Below are 19,891 nucleotides of genomic sequence, written 5' to 3'. Positions count from 1 at the left end.
TCTTTCACCTCCGGAGCAACGAGCAGCTGAGCCGGGTCTCCGTGGACCCCTCCCAAGCCTTGGGATAGAGGGATGCTCTGTCTTATTAAAGAAGCAGGTGCACTCGAGAGCCCCACAAGCGAGCCCCGCGGAAGAGGAGCCAGGGAGGGCGTTGCCAAGATACACCCTGGGACGTGAGGGCCACGTAGCTGAGAGGGAGCCAGGGGGCACTGGTGTGCGTGTGTAGGGGGAGTTACTGTTTCTATCACAGACTTGCCACATGTAGGGGGGCGCGTGCCAGGCGCCAACCTCCCCTCATCACACCATGAGCACCCATCCTCTGAATGTTCAGGAGAGTGTCTCTCATTGGCTACTGCAGTCGGTTGTGTTTGACTGGCCAATGGGGAAGGCCCGCCGTGGGAGAGGGCCATACAGGGCATACGGGAAGGGGGGAAAGCTAGTGGTGGCAGCTCCAGCAAAAGGGGACTTTGTTACTGGGGCTAACCATTCCAGGCCCAGGTGGAGGGATCTTGGACAAGGCATAAACCTCACAATGTCTTGCATTCCCGAGCCCTCCATACAATCTTAAACCCTTCCAGAATGGTGGAGTTTCAAAAGGAATTGGAAACCCCTAGGAGGGTTCACCCCTCTGCAACTGAATGTAGAAAAAGTGGTTGGGTCTAATTTGCCAAAAGCCTAGACTATGCTTGGAAGATGATAAATGAACAGTACTTTCTCACGGTTTTAGGGGGCAGCTTCCCAAATCTTACTAAGCATTACACATCATGGTCAAGACCAGTAGACCCTCTCTTGAAAGTGATTTGCAGGTTCAGAATTTGTTTGCAATAACTTGACTGAGGAACAACTTACGTACAATAAAGTGCACCCCTTCTGTGTTTGCTTTTAAGACTTTATCCATCCTCCAACATATTTCTGAGGAATAACATCAACATATACCAATAGCACCTACATAAGAGTTATTTGCTAATGTCATCAAGGCCAGGGATTCCAGCAGCACACTGGAGCTGCCTTATTTGTGTGCGAGGCAGAGCTGCAGAAAAGAGGAACGTGACTAAATCTATCCCTGCTATGAGAAAAAACAATTCAGTGCATCAGTAATAGATCTGAAAGCAAGTTGGAATGCAGCTGCTAAGTCAAGTCCAAGTTACACAAAGTGGCTTGGAAAATGGAGTCTTCTAGTAATAAGCTTTTTAGTTGAGTTAGCAGATATATTTATAGCTAACTCTTTTAGCATATATGTGGGTCACCCATTTCTAAAACCCTAGATTATGCTATTCAATATTAAAACCATCTTGAGAAGGCTTTAATCTTAGTTGGTTAAACCAAGGCCATCATTATGAATATCAATTCCCATTGTGTAGTGTGAATAGCACTCATCTTGGGGTGCTTTTTTTTTTGGATTGGCTGATGTTTAGGTGATAGTTTTCAGCCTCATTCCTCTCTATTTGAAGCTAAATCTGGTGATCATTATCTACAGAAGAGTAGCTATTAAAAGGCGGGGGACGTGCTTGGGCTCAGTGGGTCAGTTGGTTGGAGCATCATTGTGTAAACCAAAATGCTGTGGGTTCCAGCTCTGGTCAGGGCGCATATGGGAGGCAATCAGTTGATGTTTCTCTCTCACATCAGTGTTTTTCTCTCTCCCTTCCTCTCACTCTAAAATCAATAAACATATCCTTGGATGAAGATTTTTTAAAAGAGAGGGAGGTAACTACTAATTGGGCATATCCAATAGGTAGAGTAGAAAGAAGCTTTGCCAAATCACAGCCAGAATTAATGCTAAATCTCTGAGGGGTATAAAGTAGTATCCACATAATAAGATTATTTAGATGTATGTATGCTTCCAGTAAAAACTTGTCACTGAGTCTGAGAGTTCATATTATATTTATAGGGTAGAAACATTAATTTCTAGAAATATGGTATCTCAAAATGTGCTCCATGCCCTAATAAAAAGTGTTTGCTATCTCTGTGGGTTGAGATTTGGGGGGGGGGGACTTCCACTTATATTTCTGGAGTTAATTTGATATGTATATATTGCTTTTGCAAAAAAAAACCCACAGTGAAATATAATTTTAAATTAAAAAGACAAGAAAACTACCTCATTGCACAAATCAAAAGTGCTACACAATGCCTTTTTTTGTTAACTGTGTATCACTAAATGATTGTCTTTCAAATACACCTGGTTGTTTTCATAGGTACCTCATCATCACAATTTGATAGTATTTTCCAAAGCTTCTTTCACCAACAGATATTATTAACTTTTATTTAATCAATCCATGTTTATTATTGGCTTTCAAAAAGAGCAATAGCAATATCTGTAAGGTTTTTGAGATATTAAATAAATATGAATAATTTTACCTTATTGTAGAATTGATATTTTTCAATATTTATCCCCCAAAGCAGCCCTAGGTAAAAAGCTGCCTATTGCCTGCACTTCTGAACCTTATTCTTTTTTTAAAAAAAATGTTTATTTATTTATTTATTTATTTTAGAGAGAGGGGAAAGAAGGGAGAAAGAGAGGGAAACATCAATGTGAGAGAGAAATATCAATTGGTTGCCTCTCTTACTTGTACCTGCCCCATCCGGGGACTGAACCCACAACCCAGGCATGTGCCCTGACTGGGAATCAAACTCATGACCCTTTGCTTTCCAGTATAACACCCAACTAACTGAGCCACATTGGTTAGGGCTCTGAACATTATTCTTTTTAAAAAATTTTAAATAATTCATTGTTTATGCTATTATAGTTATCCCAATTTTCCTCCTTTGCCACCGTCCACCCAGCCCATCCCCCACTCCCTCAGGCAACCCCCACACCATTCTCTATGTCCATGGGTCATTCATATACATTCTTTGACTAACCCCTTCACCTTCTTTCAACCACCTCTCCTCTTCCCTCTTACAGCTGTCAGTCTGTTCCATGTTTCCATGTCTCTGCTTGTATTTTGATCATTAGTTTATTTTGTTCATTAGATTCCACTTATAGTTGAGCTCATATGGTATTTGTCTTTCACCAACTGGCTTATTTCACTTAGCATAATACTCTCTAGTTCCACCCGTGCTGTTGCAAAAGGTAGGAATTCCTTCTTTTTTTACTGCTGCACAGTATGCCATTGTGTAAATGTACCAGTTTTTTTGATCCACTCATCTACTGATGGGCACTTAAGCTGTTTCCAAATCTTGACTATTGTAAATACTGCTGCTATGAACATAGGGGTGTATATAGCCTTTTGAAATGGTGTTTTGGGATTCTTAGGATATATTCCTAGTAATGGAATCACTAGGTCAAAAGGTGGTTCTATTTTTAATTTTTTGAGGAAATTCCATACTGCACCAATGGCTGCATGGGTCTGCATTCCCAACAACAGTGCACTAGGGTTCCCTTTTCTCTACATCCTCACCAGCACTTGTTGTTTGTTGATTTATTAATGACGGCCATTTTGGCAGGTGTGAGCTGATATCTCATTGTGTGTGGGGGGGTGTGATTATTTTGAAATTTTATTTTATTTTAATTGTTGTTCAAGTACCATTTTCTGCCTTTTACCCCATCCCAGTCTCATTGTGGTTTTAATTTGTATCTCTCTGATGGCTAGTGATAAACTTTATTCTTAATGTGTAAGGGAACCCTGGGTCATTTTCACCTCAGTAAAGACAGTTTCCTGAGTTAAACATCAGCCAGGGCAAATGTCTCTATTTTTCATTACATGGCTGGATACCTTCTGGATCTTGTACCTTGTCTCCCCAACTAGACAGTGACCACATCCTATACTTTTCACAACCCGAGGGCCTCCCTTCATAGTATAGGCCAAGTGGCAAGTGCTCAGTAAATACATGTTAAATTAGCCCTGGCTGGTGTGGCTCAGTGGCTTGAGTGATGGCCTGTGAATCAAGGCATAGCCAGTTCGATTCCCAGTCGGGGCACATCCCTGGGTTGTGGCCAGGTCCCCAGAAGGGGAAGAGTGAGAGGCAACCACACATTGCTGTTTCCTTCCTTCTCTCTCTCTCTCTCTCTCTCTCTCTCTCTCTCCCCTTCTCTAGAAAAATAAAATCTTTTTTAAAACCCTTTAAAAAGAGTTGTTAAATTAATATGTAACCCAAAACTTTGAGAAAAGGCATATGTTTTGCATACGGCCAAAATTTAATTTCCAATTTGGCTTACAGTCGAAACACCTATTTATACTCAGCCCCACACTCGACTCCTCCCACAACTCCAAAAGTCCTGTTTAGTATTTATCTCACAGAAAGTCTATGAAGCAGGAACGCTTTTTGCCAGCATCCCCCTCTCAAGCACGTAAGATTAATAGCAGGATCCTATCCACAGCCCTTGATACAGCATCTAGGAATCAGAATTGCACAATATAAAAGCGATATGGGAAAACAGAGCACGGAATGAATGCTTGCCCCGGAAACAGGGGTTGGGTCACAAAGTGCCTGTAATTTGTAAAGGACGAAAATCCAATCTGAAATTGGGCAGCTGAGCCCCTGCTGGAACCTGTGTTAAGACTGGAAGTGGAGTCCAGCCAGAGAATCTGAAAGGCTGAGTGGTTCGTGATCTAAAACAAAAGAACAAAATTCAGTGCTGGAGCTACGCTTTGTGAAATGCTGCTATCAGTTTCCTCCAGCAACACAGGAGCAGCTCTGGCCGCAACAGCCAGGCAGAGCGCCCCCACAGATCCCACCTTGGAAAGCCTTCTAAACTCGCTCAGCTTAACGAACGTACAGCTACCAACCCCCGGAAATTTACTGGCAAGTGCGGCGGGCACACTGCAAGCTTGTGGGCAACTAGGTGCATGCGCAGATCTTCTCCTCGTGCGGGCCAATCGCAATGCGAGGCTGAGCACTACGCCTGCGCAGTAGGCCTCAGGTCGCGCTTACCCTCCCTCTGCTCCAGCAAGTCTGCTAAGCTGTCCAATTCCCACCCCGTGCTGGGAGGAGGAGTCTGCGTGGAGTGCGTGTAAAGGGACGGAGGGAGTGGGCCGGAGCCCACGGTGTTTGACCCATCTGTTGGTGCGTGAGAAGAAAGGAAGGAAGCGGTGCAGAGTAGTGGTTGCCAAAATGTTCCGGTGTGGAAGCCTGACAGCGGGTGCTTTGAAGCAGAACCTGGCGCCCTTGGTGCGGACTGTGTGCGTCCGAGGCCCAAGGCAGAGGAACCGGCTTCCAGGTGACTGTCCCATCCCGGGCAACCCCCACCTCGATAGACCAAGGGCCTGGGATGCTTAGGCTCCCAAAGCCTTGCAGCTTTCCCCGTCCCCCATCCCCCGGGAAACACTGAACACACTTGCAGTCGCGTGAATTCCGAGTTGGCAGGATCCAAACCATGAGTTTTGCAAGCGGTACGGACCTGACCTTCAAGGGAATTGAACCCAGTAGTTGGCTTGAGGCCTTTTCCTGGGAGGGCTTGCTCTTCAGGGATAACGGAACAACTGGATGTCTAGTATTGACCAATGCCACCTTCTGGCCACTCTCATCCGCCTTTTTAGAGCAATGAGGTCAAGTAGACTTTGTCTTTTACCGATTGTGAGACTTGAAACAGGACATTTAAGCTCCACGCCCTAGTTCCTTCTGTAAATGAGTGTATTACCTGCTTTACCTTCCAAATCCCAGATGAGATCCATAGATTTGAGTGCCCTGTGAAACAGAAACAGTGCATTGCAAGTAAGGAGTCAGTGGGTTGTGCGCCAGACACCAGGCGAGTTGACCCAGGATTAATTTGAGGTATCTGGTCAGTGTAATTCTTGGTGGACTTTAATGCTTCAGAGAGTTTGCAGAATGCATTGTATTTGCCCTGAAGCTGTTTCATCAAATTTTAGAGGCGGAAGGGATTTTGTGGTAAAGTCCAAACCCATTTTATAGATAATAAACCAAGGCAGAGAGGTGAAAATTTTTTGCCCAAGGTCACATAATTAATAGCTAGAGCAAAGGGTAGGTGGCCTGTCTCTGGGACCCTAATACCCTTTCCTCAACTCCATTTTGCTTCCTAAAGTTTGACCTCAAGGTTAATAATGAATCCAGTTCCTCTTTAGCCCATTGTACATCAGCTGTCTCTGAATTTATCTGAGCATGTCTTGTGCCTGCTCATTTTCAACCAGCACAGTTTCATGAGGGTAAGGAATATCCACCTATAAGAGGTGCAGGTTTATTTAGTTTTTAATCGATAATCTTGGAATGACCATCTGAGGACACTAACATTTGCAATACCAGAAGTTATCCTTGAGACCTTTCCAATGTGGAACCACCTGAGTGATTTTAAAACAAAAAGTGGAAAATATCCCCCTTATATTGTTATCTTTGGGAATGTGCATTTGAAGAGTTTTTCCAGTTGCTATGTCTCAAGAAAATGTTTCCTGATGGGTGTGTATCTGAGGTAGGTCCTAAGACATATTACTTTTGGAACTTAAAAACCTCTGCCTTGGCTTTTAGACTAATATATCATCTGTGATGTCATCTGTATGTTTGGGTTTGTGCAATGAAATGAGTGTTCTCTATGCAAATTGCACATAAATTTAGGTAAGCTGAAAATTTGTGTCCACATTGACCTTTCAGACTTTGTGTACTTACTTTGCTTAAAACTCACGCTTTTACCCGCATTCTGAAGCCTGGCCAAAAGTTCTCAGTAATTAAATATGGATTCCTAAACTAATATTGAGACATTTGAGGGTGGTTGGTGATATTAGAACTAGTACTGAAAAATTACAGACTCAATGGTTTTTTCCCATTGCATAACTTTGTATGAAGGTAGTGTACTGTAGAATGTATTCTGATGTCTTTTGACATATCCATCTATCTCTTTGTATACACTTATTCTTTGTCTTTTGTCCAAACACCAGTGTATAAGAAATGGGTGGGGCTGAGGTTGCAATTTGAAAAAGAAACAATTCTGTCACTTTACAAATTTACCCTGTTTGCTGCTTGATTACAAATTGCTTTTAATCTGATTTCTTTTTCACATGGTCACATCAACCATACATTTTTGTGTAAGTGGGAAAGAGGCATTGTTTGTTTTTATGCCATTTTCCTCTTTTTTTTTCCTTCTTCCCCCTCAATTCTCTACCAGGATTTTAGGAAGATTTAAGACTACCTTAAAATGATCTCATCCACATCTGTCACTGCTGTCAGGTTCATTTCCATTTTATGTTGCATTTTTCCTTAAAATCATAATAGCTACTATTTGTTTATTTTATTTGGATGTTCTACCTGTTTTCAGATATTTGAAGATATTAATAGTCACTTCAGCACTGCAGAGCAGATAGGTTAGGTAATGGATATTTTCTGTTCTGTAGTATTTGGTCACCAAACATTATACTACCCATGTGATCAAACTGATCACTGATCCCTGACCTGAGGGACAAATGTTTGAACATTTTTCTCTACTTAGAATCCTTCTTAACTCCTTAAAAAGGAAATTGGACTCAAATGATGCTTTTTTGAAGCCTAAAACCTGAGCCTTCCAAAGGGTCGCTGGTTTGATTCCCAATCAGGGCACATGCCTGGGTTGCAGGCCAGGTCGTGAGTAGGGGATGCATGAGAGGCGACCACACATTGATGTTTCTCTCCCTCTCTTTCTCCCTTCCCCTTGCTAAAAATAAATGAAATCTTTTTTAAAAGTTAGAAAAAATTAAAATAAGTAAAATCTTTAAACTAAAAAAAAAAAAAAAAAAAAAAAAAAGATGAGCCTTCTCCCCCCTCTTTCTGCTTAGGCAAAATTTTCCAGAAGAAAATCTTTGGCAAGTTAGTCTTTTCTGCAACCAATTAATGTTATATTTTCTAACAGTTTACAGGAATTACTGCATATTATAACTTTCTTCTAGAGCATTCCAAAGTTGCCTAGTCATATAAATCAAGGGGAGGGTGGACCCCAAACCTACCAAATGAGAATCTCTAGGAGAGAGGACATAATTTTATATATATATAATGTTTTTAAAGATTTTATTTACTTATTTTAGACAGAGGGGAAGGGAGGGAGAGGAGAGAAACATCAATGTGTGGTTGCCTCTTGCACGCCCCCTACTGGAGACCTGACCTGGCCTGCAACCCAGGCATGTGTCCTGACTGGGAATCAAACTGGTGATCCTTTGGTTCACAGGCTGGCACTCAATCCACTGAGCTACACTAGCCAGGGCTGGAACTTTATATTTTGACAAGTCCCTTGATGTAATTCATATGATCCGGCAAATTTGCGAAATACTATTTTGAATGAATAATGATTCTTTTCCTTCTCTTCCACTCACCTAAAAATTAAAAAAAAAATAGACAGAGTGAGTCTCTTATGATGTGTATCAAGCCCGTCTTCTGATATTCAGAGTAGTGGCAGCCATTCTCCCTTTCTAAATTATGCACTACCTGAGGACAGAGATTATGTCCTCATAATCTATTTATTTTTGTGTCCTCAGCGTTTTGTACAGCCTCTGGCATGTGACAAATTCTCAGTGACTGAACCCTAGTACTGTAAGACTTACCTTTGCAGAACAGTTGCATTTCTTTTCTTTCTTTCTTTCTTTTTCTTTTTCTTTTTCTTTTTTTTTTTTTGGTCATCTGAATCATTTTGCCTCTGGTGCCTTTCTTCAGAGTGGTTCACACTCTATTATAGTTATCACTGTCCTGATTCTTCTAAAATCCCATAAGAGGTGATGCTGAAAAAAAAAAAAAAGAGGCTGATAAAGGTAAGTAGTTGTTGGATTCCTTATAAAGAGGTGCCTAAGGAACAGGTCATGTAGACTCGTCCTGTCCTGCATTTTATCCATGTCAGAAAAGTCAGTTTGACATTCCAAACACAAGACTCAAGAGTATATAGACCGCTCTATTTGAGATTCCTAGGTACCTCAATTGTGTGAAAGTATTTCTGGAAAAGGCCTTCCAGAAATATGGAAAAAGGAGATTATGACATCTATGGAAATGAACTGGTGATGACTTAGGTACTATTCTAATGCTAGTCATTGGTATTTGAAGTTACTGATTTATTATAAAGCAACCCAAAATAATTGGGATATGGCTAAAACTTCTTTGCAAAGAATTCTTCAAAATATTTATTCCTTATCACTAGAATTCGGAAGAACTTCTAGTTCTTTCCTTCACTAATTTAACAAATATTTATTGAGCAAACACCTACTATCTGTTGGGCACTGTTGTGCTGTGTAACAACAATTGAAGAATTGAATCCTTGCACAGTATAGTGAATATAGACAACAATATTATAATCATCAGACTTGCTAAGCAACTAGATCCTAATTACTCCAACCACTAAAAAAGAAATGATAATGTGATATGATAGAGGTGCTATCTACCGCTACAATGACAATTATAATATATAAATGTATCAGATAAAAAAAGAATTGAATCCTAAGTGTGAGGAAGAAAGTATCTGTGGTTTGACTGAAGAAAATCTAAAACAATAATGAGAAGTCAAGGAGTAAGTTGGCTTTCCCACATTAGTAAGACAAGTGAAAAGGCATGTTTCAGTCATGATGTAAAATTTACTAAAATATTGAAGCTCCAGGGATGGGGAGAGGTGTAGAAGTAATTCTATGGGTAAAAGAAAATTGGTGGGAAATATCAACATCCATACAAGACTTATCACTTTTTACAAAGTTTAAAGTCACTTTGTAGGTATGCTAAAAGTTGGTTTGTTAATGATAATAGTGTTGTATTACTTTTTTTTTTCAAGCAGTAGATTAAATGTTAACCAATTTACCTTTTAAAAATCAGTTTACTTTTAAATGTTCTTTTTAGGGGTATAGTGAGGCAAAATCTCCTGAACTTTCTCAAATCTAATGCTCTTAGTTTTATCAGTTTGTGAAAAACAAACAGAGAGTAAACACATTACTATTATATTAAAATAAAGTTGTTAGAATTTCTGGATTTAGAATTCTCTAGGGAAATAAATGGAACTTAAAATAATTTATTTTCAGTAAACAAATGGGGTGGGGTGAGGGACAAAACTCATTGAAACTGAACTAAACTTGTATTCATTGAACTAAACCTCCTGGAACCTTTTCTACCCAGTTTCACTTTCTAAGCTCTGAGAGTTTTCAGTTTCTACTCATGTTTCATCATCTTATGGATGTCTGAATATTGAAAGCTTGCCCAGATTGAGATTAGCTACTCTACCCTTGCACATGATTTTATCTTCATGATTTGTTATTTCCAAATATAAACTGTTTTATTTCATAAGGTGATGAAGGATTCTCAAGCAGGTAAGAAATAAAAACAGTAAAAAATATGTTTTTAGCCCTAAGAATATACGCCCATGGTCTCTTATCTATAATTGAGAAATCAAAATAGACTAAAAATCAAGTTTTTGTAACTCATTTGCCAGTAAAACCTGACCTGAACTGGAGCGAGCCTACTTGGAATCCTTTGTTTATCCACTCTGTGTAATTGGTCATAGAAACATGAATGTGTGTCACTTTGGGTTGCTGGGTGCTCCTTACTATATGGTATATACACTGTATCCTTAAGACCAAACAATTCGAAGTTCTGCATTGCACATGTCCATAAAGATTTCAGGTAAGAGCGCTAGCTGGTGTGGCTCACCTGGCTGGACTGAGTGCCGGCTTGCAAACCAAAGGGTCTCTGATTCCATTCCTAGTCAGGGCACATGCCTGGGTTGCAGCCCACCCCAGTAGGGGGCGTGTGAGAGGCAACCACACATTGATGTTTCTCTCCCTCTCTTTCTCCTCCCCTCCCCCCTCTCTAAAAATAAATAAATAAATAAAATCTTCTTAAAAAAGAAGATTTGCCCTGGCTGGTGTGACTTAGTGGATTGAGCATGGGCCTGTGAACCAAAGGGTCACTGGTTCAATTCCCAGTCAGGGCATATGCCTGAGTTGCAGGCTAGGTCCCCAGTTGGGGTCACGTGAACAACAACCACACATTGATGTTTCTCTCCCTCTCTTTCTCCTTCCTTTCCCCTCTCTCTAAAAAATAAATAAATACAATCTTAAAATAAAAAAAGAAAAGAATTCTTAAAAAAAAAGATTTCAGGTAAGAGACTGCAGACCTATGTTGGATGTGTTTTTATACCTCTGTGCCCCAACATTGTGAAAGCAAAGTAGAAAACTCCGTTTCTGATCTCTATAAGTACATGGAATGCTACTACCAGCACCCATTCTGTTCGTCTCCAATAGCCTGATCAGACCAAGAACATATCTACCTGCCTCTACACCAGTGGTCTTAAAGTACAGGCCTGCAATATCACCGGGGAACTTGTGAGAAATGCAAATTTGTGAGCCCCATCCCAGATCCCCTGACTCCAAAACTGTACGGGTTGGTCTCTGTCCATCTGTGCTTTAACAAACCCTTCATGGGATTCTGATGCAAGTTTTATAACCACTGCTCTAGATCAGGTGGCAAAGTGCAGCCCATGAGCCAAACATGAATGCTTTTGTATCACTCCCTGAGCTAAGATGGTTTTTATACTTTTGTGAATGCCTAGAGAAAAATTAAAAATAGAGTATTTGAGGACACATTAAAATGATTTTAAATTCACATTTTAGTGTCTATAAATTAAGTTTTATTAGAACACAGTCACACCCATTCATTTCTATATTGCCTGTGGTGCTTTTGCTCAACATCAGCAGAATTGAACAGTTGCAACAGCAACCGGATTACAGCAGTGACTGGACAGCCTGCAAAGCTGGAAATATTTACTATGGGTCCTTTACAGAGAAAGTGTGTGAATCCCTGCTCTAGGTCAATAGTTAAGACAAGAAATTTCCCAAGCATAGAGTGTTCTGAGAGCTTCCTTCATCTGAAAATGCCAGCATCCTCCTGGACGAAGAAATCTATGAAACTCTTGACAGTTCTGTATTAGAGTTGTTATGATCACCAGGTCATTTGCATAGCTACACAAAATTTTACATCAACATCACTTTGTATTTTTTCAGAGGACTAAGAACCAAGTAGTTGGTGGATATATTATATTTTGTCATTCTAAAAAATACTTCATAATTCAAAATTCCTCAGTTCTTTGGGAGTAAATTCACTTAAATTTTTTTTTTTCTGACTTTCATCCTAGCTTGAACATTTGTCTTCCAAGAAATAATACTTTTCATGCAAGACCGAACTGTGTCTTGGTTAGATTGTGTGGCAGGGTTTTATTATTTTGTGCGAGGTTTGAACCAGCTGTTTAGATGTCTTCTTAAGTGACTGTTATAATGTCCTAGGTATCCTGTAATTAACTTTTTATATCTATCCAGTCATCTCTCCATGGTTACTTCATTTATGGTGAAGAAGTATAAGAGAAGTATTTGATGAACTGCACATATGTTTTTCATGATCCTTTCTGGAAGCTATGAATTTCCTCCCCGGGCAGCATTCTTAAGAACACTAACCATGTAAAGAGTGTGCATTCTGATATCTGTTATATTTGTGTGTGCAATGTTGATGTCTTTTTCCGTGGTCATTTAGCAGCAACGTCATCCAGCCAGCAGGCAGTAAGTCCTGACTTATACAAAGCATTGACGTTTAGTCATAAACATGTATTAACTATTTTATTTTTATATGTGTGTGTGTGTCTTAATAAATTGTGTCCTTTAGGCAACTTGTTCCAGCGATGGCATGTTCCTCTAGAACTCCAGATGACAAGACAAATGGCTAGCTCTGGTGCATCAGGGGGCAAAATCGATAATTCTGTGTTAGTCCTTTTTGTGGGCTTATCAACAATAGGTGCTGGTGCATATGTAAGTAGAAAGCAGCTTGTGTGAAGAAGCTGCCAAACAGTTTCCATTAATAGACTCGGTACTACTCTGATTTAAAACTTCTGCAACTGATTGCCCTTTCTCCTTTTGAAAAAATTTCCAATAAGCTTTTAACATGCCTACTGTCTGATACCCTATGAGAGCCAATTTGGGAATGACTGAAATTTAATCTCCTGTTGATTATCTTTGCACTTTTCACTTGTCTTTTTACTTGAAAGCCACTGTGTTTTCTTAGGTTTGACCAAATACCAAAAATTGTACCTTTTCTCTTGGATATTGATTAAGGTCGAAATTCATTGCAGCTCCTTAGCACAATATTTTATTTTGACCCATTTGTCAAATATTTTCTTTCTCCTCAGCTTGGGATAGGTATGAAAAACAAAAACAACAGCCTTCAATTCAAATACTAAGTATTCCTAATTTGAAAACTATCCTTGAATCTCACTGAAAGCCTAAATATATAGAAGTAGTCCTAGTATCTCCAATTTTAGAATGGAGTTTGTGTGAGGTAAGAAGTATGGTTTTAACTTCTGCATAGTTATAGCACAATTATATCACCTTAAATGAACTCTAATCAGCTTAGTTGGTCACACAAGAATTATTTTGTACATTTTTTAACTTGGCAGGGTTTACTGTGAGTAAGTAGATCAGTCTAAATTAGCAAATCAGTCTAAAGTTGGATCATGTAAAGTTGAGAGAACCAACTTAGATAACTGCACCCTCGATTGAAGGAAGCTGTTTGTTTTACTTACTGAGAGCAAATGGTTGGACGACATTACAATTTTAGTTCTTTCTGTATTGGGAAGACAGCAAACTTGTCTTGCTTCTTGATCACTAGGTTAAAAAAAGGGACATGAAAATTATTTGAAGTTATCTAGATCATCATACCGTGACCTGACTTCCAAATGTACAAGAAAAGTAGATAGTTCTTGCCAGTTGTGAGTCAAAGTAAAAAATAGGTAAGCTCGGTCAGATAACAGACATTAAGGAAATATATATTCTCCTCTAATCCTGGAGCAGCATTTTTTTTTTTTTCGTTTTTAGCACAGGGTAACCACAAACATGTGTCCTTGCCTTTGTGTTGAATGTTTCTTCATTGATACTTAGTTCTTTTTCTATTTCCTTTTGTTTCTTTCTTGGCTTTATCTTTACCTACAGTTGTGCCGTGTCATCACCTAGGATCCCCTTCTAGATCACTAGCGTCTACAGGTTCTTCTGGGAAAGATGGCAGCAGACTAGTATACTTCTTAATTGTAGGAGCAACAGTCACTGGGGCAGGAGTTCATTATGTAAGATGCTTACACCAAAATTTATTTGGGGGCATGGTGGGTGAGACTGTGGCACTAATGAAGACTGGATCCAATAGAATACACTGAAGTATTCATAGCATGTGCCTTCTAGGTATTTGTTAAAGGGACATTGTCAGTCACTAGGGAGTCCTCAAATCTGGCTCTTAAAACTGTTGAACTACTGGATATACATGAAGGCACACATTTAATGAGTATTATAAATACTCATCATCAGCCTTTTAAAATTTTTTGTCAATTTCATAATTATGTTTTATGATGCCAAATTATATTGTGCTTTAGTGCTGCATATCTAAGAAGACAGTCTCAAAGAGTAAATGTTGACTAAGCACATGAAGATAACTTGAATACCATCCATTTTGAATCATTTTAGGTGAAATGATGTGTTTTGGGGGAAACGATCAATTTTAAAAGGCATTCTACTGAATGCTTTTGAGGAGGTCCAAACAGCCGTAGAAGTCCTCCCCACTCACCCCCAGCTTCCATTGCAAAGTGAATTCATTTGGCAGTGTCCCTTTGTAATCTCTAATTTGGTCAAACTAGTGACTGAAGTGCTATAAGCTAACATATTCCTGTAGATTACTGTCTTAAATGCCTCTCATTTATAATTCAGATATCCTCTAAGTCTTAACTTTTCCATTTCATAGTTCTCTCAACTTTTCCTATCAGTTCCATTCTGTTCACTCAAAAATCGATTTAAAATGTTTGCATCTGACATGTTTGTAAAATTTAAACCTGTTAAATCTCTGCTTTATGTTGCTGTGCCAGAATTGGATGGCCTCCGCAGAGCTGGCCAGGCAACTCTGGTGATGCCAGGCCAAAAGACAGGGCAATCACTGTTGCTGTCTCCTGCCTTAGAAATATCTATGAAGCACAGGTGCCTCCCAAACCATTCAGTTAAATACCTCACTGCCCTCTGTGTTTATCCAACACTGGTAATAATACAACTACTATATTATAGTGGTTTCACATTAAATGATAAGCTTTTGTCTACCTACAGTCATTTGCTAACTATTTTGTGGAGTTTTATATTAGGTTTTAAATCACTGCAAATGTGATCTGAGGTAGCTTAGATATTTTTCTCTGAAAGTGGTATTAGTCTACAGAGAATGGTTAAAATCAGACATCAGAGTTGATGAGATATGGCTGCAAGTTGTTTAGTGTTTATATTAGTCTGCTCTGGCTGCCATAATAAAATACCGCAGACTAGGAAGCTTAAACAACAGAAATTTATTCTCTGACAATCTGGATGATGAAAGTCCAAGGTAAAGGTGCCAGCATGGTCAGGTTCTGATGAGAGCACTCTTTCTGGCCTGCAGGTGGCCGCCTTCTCCCATGTCCTCACGTGAGGAAAAGAATGTGAGCTCTCTTCCCTATCACTAGCCCTGTGACACAGGTGGCAAACACAAGGCTCACAGCTGATTCCGGCCCTCCACCTTGTTTTATCAGGCCCAGCACCCTGTTTCTACCCAGCGACAACACTGAGCTCTCACTTAACAGTTAAGGAGTAGTTACATTGATACAGCCCTAAAATGACATTTGACCCTTTGAAGGCAACCGTGAGGCTCATGTGGCCCCTGGTGAAAATGAGTTTGATACCCCTGCCCTATGGGATTAGGGCCCCACCTTTATGACCTCATTTAACCTTGATCATCTCCAAGAAGCCCCATCCCCAAATACCATCCCATTGGGGGTTAGGGCATCAACATATGAATTTGAGAGGGATATAAGCATTCCATACAGAACAGTATTTCATTGCAACTTTTCTCTCTCACACTGAGAGGACATGTTCCTGTATACATACTACCTTAGCAATTTCTGAGTTGGGAGGTCTTTACCTTCCCCTCACTCCGCCCTCCAAAAATAAGGGAGCAGTGCCAAGAACAAGGAAGGTTTTTCTGAAATGTTTGCCAGGGGTCTATACCTTAAACTAGTGGGTTTAAAATTTTTTACTACAATCCACAGGAAGAAATAAATTTTATCTTGCAACCATTATATAACGATAAATATGTAAAATAGAAAATTTCAAAATAATACTTACTAGGTATAATAGACTCCAATACTTTCTGTTCTCCTATTTTTTAAAGAAGATTTTATGTATTTATTTTTAGAGAGAAGGGAAAGGAAGGAGAAAGGGAGAAAGATAACAATGTGTGGTTGCCTCTCATGTGCCTCCCTCTGAGGATCTGGCCCACAACCCAGGATGTGCCCTGACTGGGAATTGAACTGGCGACCCTTTCATTTGTAGCTTGCACTCAATCCACTGAGCTACATCAGCCAGGGCACATATTTTCGTGTGTGTGTGTGTGTGCTGGTCATAACCTACTAAATTGATTTAACAGCTCTTTATTGGGTTGCAACCTCACTTTGGAAAACACTGATTGGAACAACACTTCAGCTTAAATTACATAGAAATTCCCGATCGGTGTGGATGTGAGCATTACTCCCTCTTTTGCTAGTGACTTTCTCTAGGACCACAGGCACATCCCTAATCTCAGTCCTGTTATTTATCAGTGAACAGAGTTGAGTGGCCTTTAGAATATGTAATGAGAATTGGCATTTGCACCCTTTGCAGTTATTCAACTGATAGGTTCATGTTGCCTCACTAAGAAAATGACCTGTTGTCCTTCAACCTCCTTTAAGTTAACCAAATGCTGGCACATTCATCTGCTTTAAAAAGTTGTTTACACTAATATTTTTCATATTACAGTTTTTCTTAACCTTACATATAGTCATGCCACTAATTAGATATCTGTGCAAACTGGGAATACAGAAACACTTGAGGGAAAGATAAAATTTTAATTAGTATGTCTGCAAACTTGTTCTTATATCAGAACATTTACTTAAAAGCTAAATAAATAAGGTTCTAAATAGATTACAAGCTTTATTCTTGTCCTTTCCCCACTAAACCTCAAGATATTTCGTAGCCTGTTTTTCCTGGCAATGTGTGAAGCTACCAGGAGGTGTGGCAGGGCCTAGGCTATTTTTGTTCGTCCCACTCAATATGAACATGACCCCAGTTTATTTCTCTGCCCATTCATGTTGACCAGGTTAAGCCATCTTTTTGGATAAAAGTCCCTTTCTTAAAAGAAAAAAAATATATATAGTGGATAAATACTTGATTCATGTATAATATCTAATGCCAAGATAAAAAAAAAACTCTCTTAGTTAATGTTAGCTGAATTCAGTTTATTTGTTGAATTTAGTGGCAAATTCAAGGAATAAGCATGGTCTTTTAACATATAGTATTTATTTTCTAATCCATCCGTACCATGTGTTAGAAGATTTCAGGCTGCTAAACTTTGAGGTCTCAGGGGCGAGGTCCTTTATTGCAGCACATTGCCTCATAGGCTACTCTGTAAGAGGCTTGTGGAAATATTCTTAAAACATATTTTAGCCCTGGCTGGTGGGGCTCAGTGGATTGAGCACCAGCCTGAGAACTAAAGGGTTGCCAGTTTGATTCCCAATCAGGGCACATGCCTGAGATGCAGGCCAGGTTCCCCAGTAGGGGGCGCTCGAGAGACAACCACATGTGGGTGTTTCCCTCTCTTTTTCCTTCCCTTCCCCTTTCTCTAAAAATAAATAAGTCTTTTAAAAAACATGTTTAATTACACTTCCTCTGATTTTGCTTACTTTCGCCAATTAACTAATAATCTGGGGTTCCAATTGGCATATGGTCACTTAAATTCTGTCTTCTTGACCCTGTGGGATACAAAAGAGCAAAAGTGTTATAAAAAACAAGTCATTGTTGCCTATTGCTTTTTAAAATGTTTTCCAATTCTGATGCTGTACATAAAAAAAAAAAACACTAGTCATAATGCTAAAGTACCCTTCATCAATTTGAAAAGATAGAGAAAATAGTATTTTTTAAAATACCACAGGTATTTAAGCAAGGTGTTTGACGCTTAATGAATATCTAAGTGACATGAAAGGGTAGACCATTGAGGGAATGATTAGTTAATCTATCACTCTAGGATATAGGTGGTCATGTTTCAGGGACCAAACTCAGAACACTCACCAGGGAAATTTATGTCCCAGCTGCCAACCCTGGACCACACAGGTTTGGTTTCATAGCCAGTATCCAGCGAAGTCCAAAATCCCTTATTTAAAGTTCAGTACTTCCTAGCACTTTATTCTTCTACTATACAATGTTTTTCTGATTTCTTTGTACCTTCAGAATTAAATACAATATGAGGAAAATTCTTCACATAGACCCTAAGGAAATTTGAAACTAGAACAATTTCATCTGCTTAACCTGTATTCTTTCCACACCAAGTGTGTACACACTTAATATTTTTTATTTCTTAAGAAAATAATTTTGCCCTAGTGATTTTCTCATAGAACTTACCTCATGTAGACAAAAGCTTCTCATTTAATTGGAAGATAATGATATTACTAATGGTATGAGCTAGCTCTGTTAGGAAATCAATTTTCTCCATGTTTGGATTACAGGCCTACAAGCATATAAGAGATGACAAAAAAAGATACAATGAAAGAATTTCAGGATTAGGGCTGACGCCAGAAGAGAAACAGAAGATGGCCACATCATCTGGTAAGTAAGATTTGAGGCTCAATAGATGAAGGGAAAGTTATAAACAGTTTGGATACTATGCTTTGCTCATATCTTGTAGACAGCAATGATGCTGAGATACTGTAAGCTTCCAGAAACCATGGTATTACCCAAGGCCCAGCAGCAACTTATTAAAGTATTTGACTGAAACTTCTGTTTGAGAATAAAATTAGTGGTGACCATGATTGGTTGTTTTTCTTCATATTAGACTCTCAAAAGGCAAGCTTTACATTAAAAAGGCAAGCTTGGAGAGGAAAGTTATTGGTAAAGAGATGAAGGCCTTTTTTTCAATGACAAAATTCTTTTGGTCTGTTTTGTTACCCTTTTGAGTCTTTGGAGTTTTCAGTTGTTAAAGATGCATTTGTTTTTCTAAAGCATATAGCCCTAGCTGTCACTTCCATCACACACAACTGGCTTGATTTTTCAGAGAGGAATGTTTTAATCCTTTAATAAGCCCCACAACCCTGGGTGGGCGATTTACATTGCTTTCATCACTAACACATCCTTGTTCTTGAACATTGTATAATAATCCCCAGTTGACCTTCTGGGTTTTCCCCCTTTATTGCTAACATAAGGTGAAACTGGCCCTGGAAGGTTGTGAGTTCAGTTCCTGGTCGGGGCATTGTGGGAAGCAGCCAATTGATGTTTTTCTCTCCCCCTTCCCTCCCATCCCTTCTCCGCTCTCTAAAAATCAATAAATACAATAAAGATTAAATAAAAAAAGAAAGAAATTTCCATAATAAAATACATTCACTCTATTGTGCACACAAAAAAATCAATAAACATATCCTCAGATTAGGATTTTTAAAAAAGTGAAACTGAACTTGATATTTCCCTGTTAGTCATTAGGAAATTAATCCAAAGGACAGAAACCTTTTAATATATACTTTCTAATAGATTTTAGAAATAGCTAAACATGTAAGCTAGATTTTAGTTCTGACATTTAATAAATGAATGACATTGGCCTAATCATTCATTCCTTTTTCGGTTATTTTTCACTTATGAAATGAAGGGAATACTTGCTTTTCCTGTCCCATCATGACGTTGAGAAGTTCGTTAAGAAAAATGTGTACATACAGTGTTTTGTGAGCTTTATGTAAAGGATTCAGATAAGTTAAGATGATTTTCTTTGAAGTGGCAAGGAGTCATCTGAGACTTTAAGAAAATTCACCCTGTCTGGTCTGTTGCTTACAGCTCTAGAAGGAGAATCAGTTCCTCAGGTCAGGGTACCAAGTCATGTTCCATTCCTGCTCATCGGTGGAGGTACTGCTGCTTTTGCTGCAGCCAGATCCATTCGGGCTCGGGATCCTGGGGCCAGGGTA

At 39.3% G+C, this 19,891-nt stretch overlaps 1 protein-coding gene across 3 annotated transcripts in view; it reads left to right on the top strand.

The window, feature by feature from the left end:
* Nucleotides 1-4,872: 4,872 nt before the first annotated feature.
* The window catches only part of AIFM1 (apoptosis inducing factor mitochondria associated 1), a 33,863-nt gene continuing 18,844 nt past the window's right edge, over nt 4,873-19,891 (top strand). Inside the window, exons 1-4 of one of the 3 annotated variants that reach the window (XM_028522412.2) lie at nt 4,873-5,158; nt 13,851-13,981; nt 18,452-18,551; nt 19,764-19,888. In XM_028522412.2, the coding sequence (XP_028378213.1) occupies nt 5,053-5,158; nt 13,851-13,981; nt 18,452-18,551; nt 19,764-19,888 (462 nt within the window). In that variant the 5' untranslated portion in view covers nt 4,873-5,052. Of the gene's footprint in view, nt 5,159-12,531; nt 12,675-13,850; nt 13,982-18,451; nt 18,552-19,763; nt 19,889-19,891 lie in introns of all 3 variants that reach the window. The other 2 variants (XM_028522411.2, XM_036017004.1) reach the window with 2 other exon arrangements.

Source organism: Phyllostomus discolor, chromosome X (assembly GCF_004126475.2).
Source record: "Phyllostomus discolor isolate MPI-MPIP mPhyDis1 chromosome X, mPhyDis1.pri.v3, whole genome shotgun sequence".
NCBI classification, from domain to species: Eukaryota; Metazoa; Chordata; class Mammalia; order Chiroptera; family Phyllostomidae; genus Phyllostomus; species Phyllostomus discolor.
Note: the sequence above shows the minus strand (reverse complement) of the source record. Positions and strands in the feature narration are given on the sequence as shown.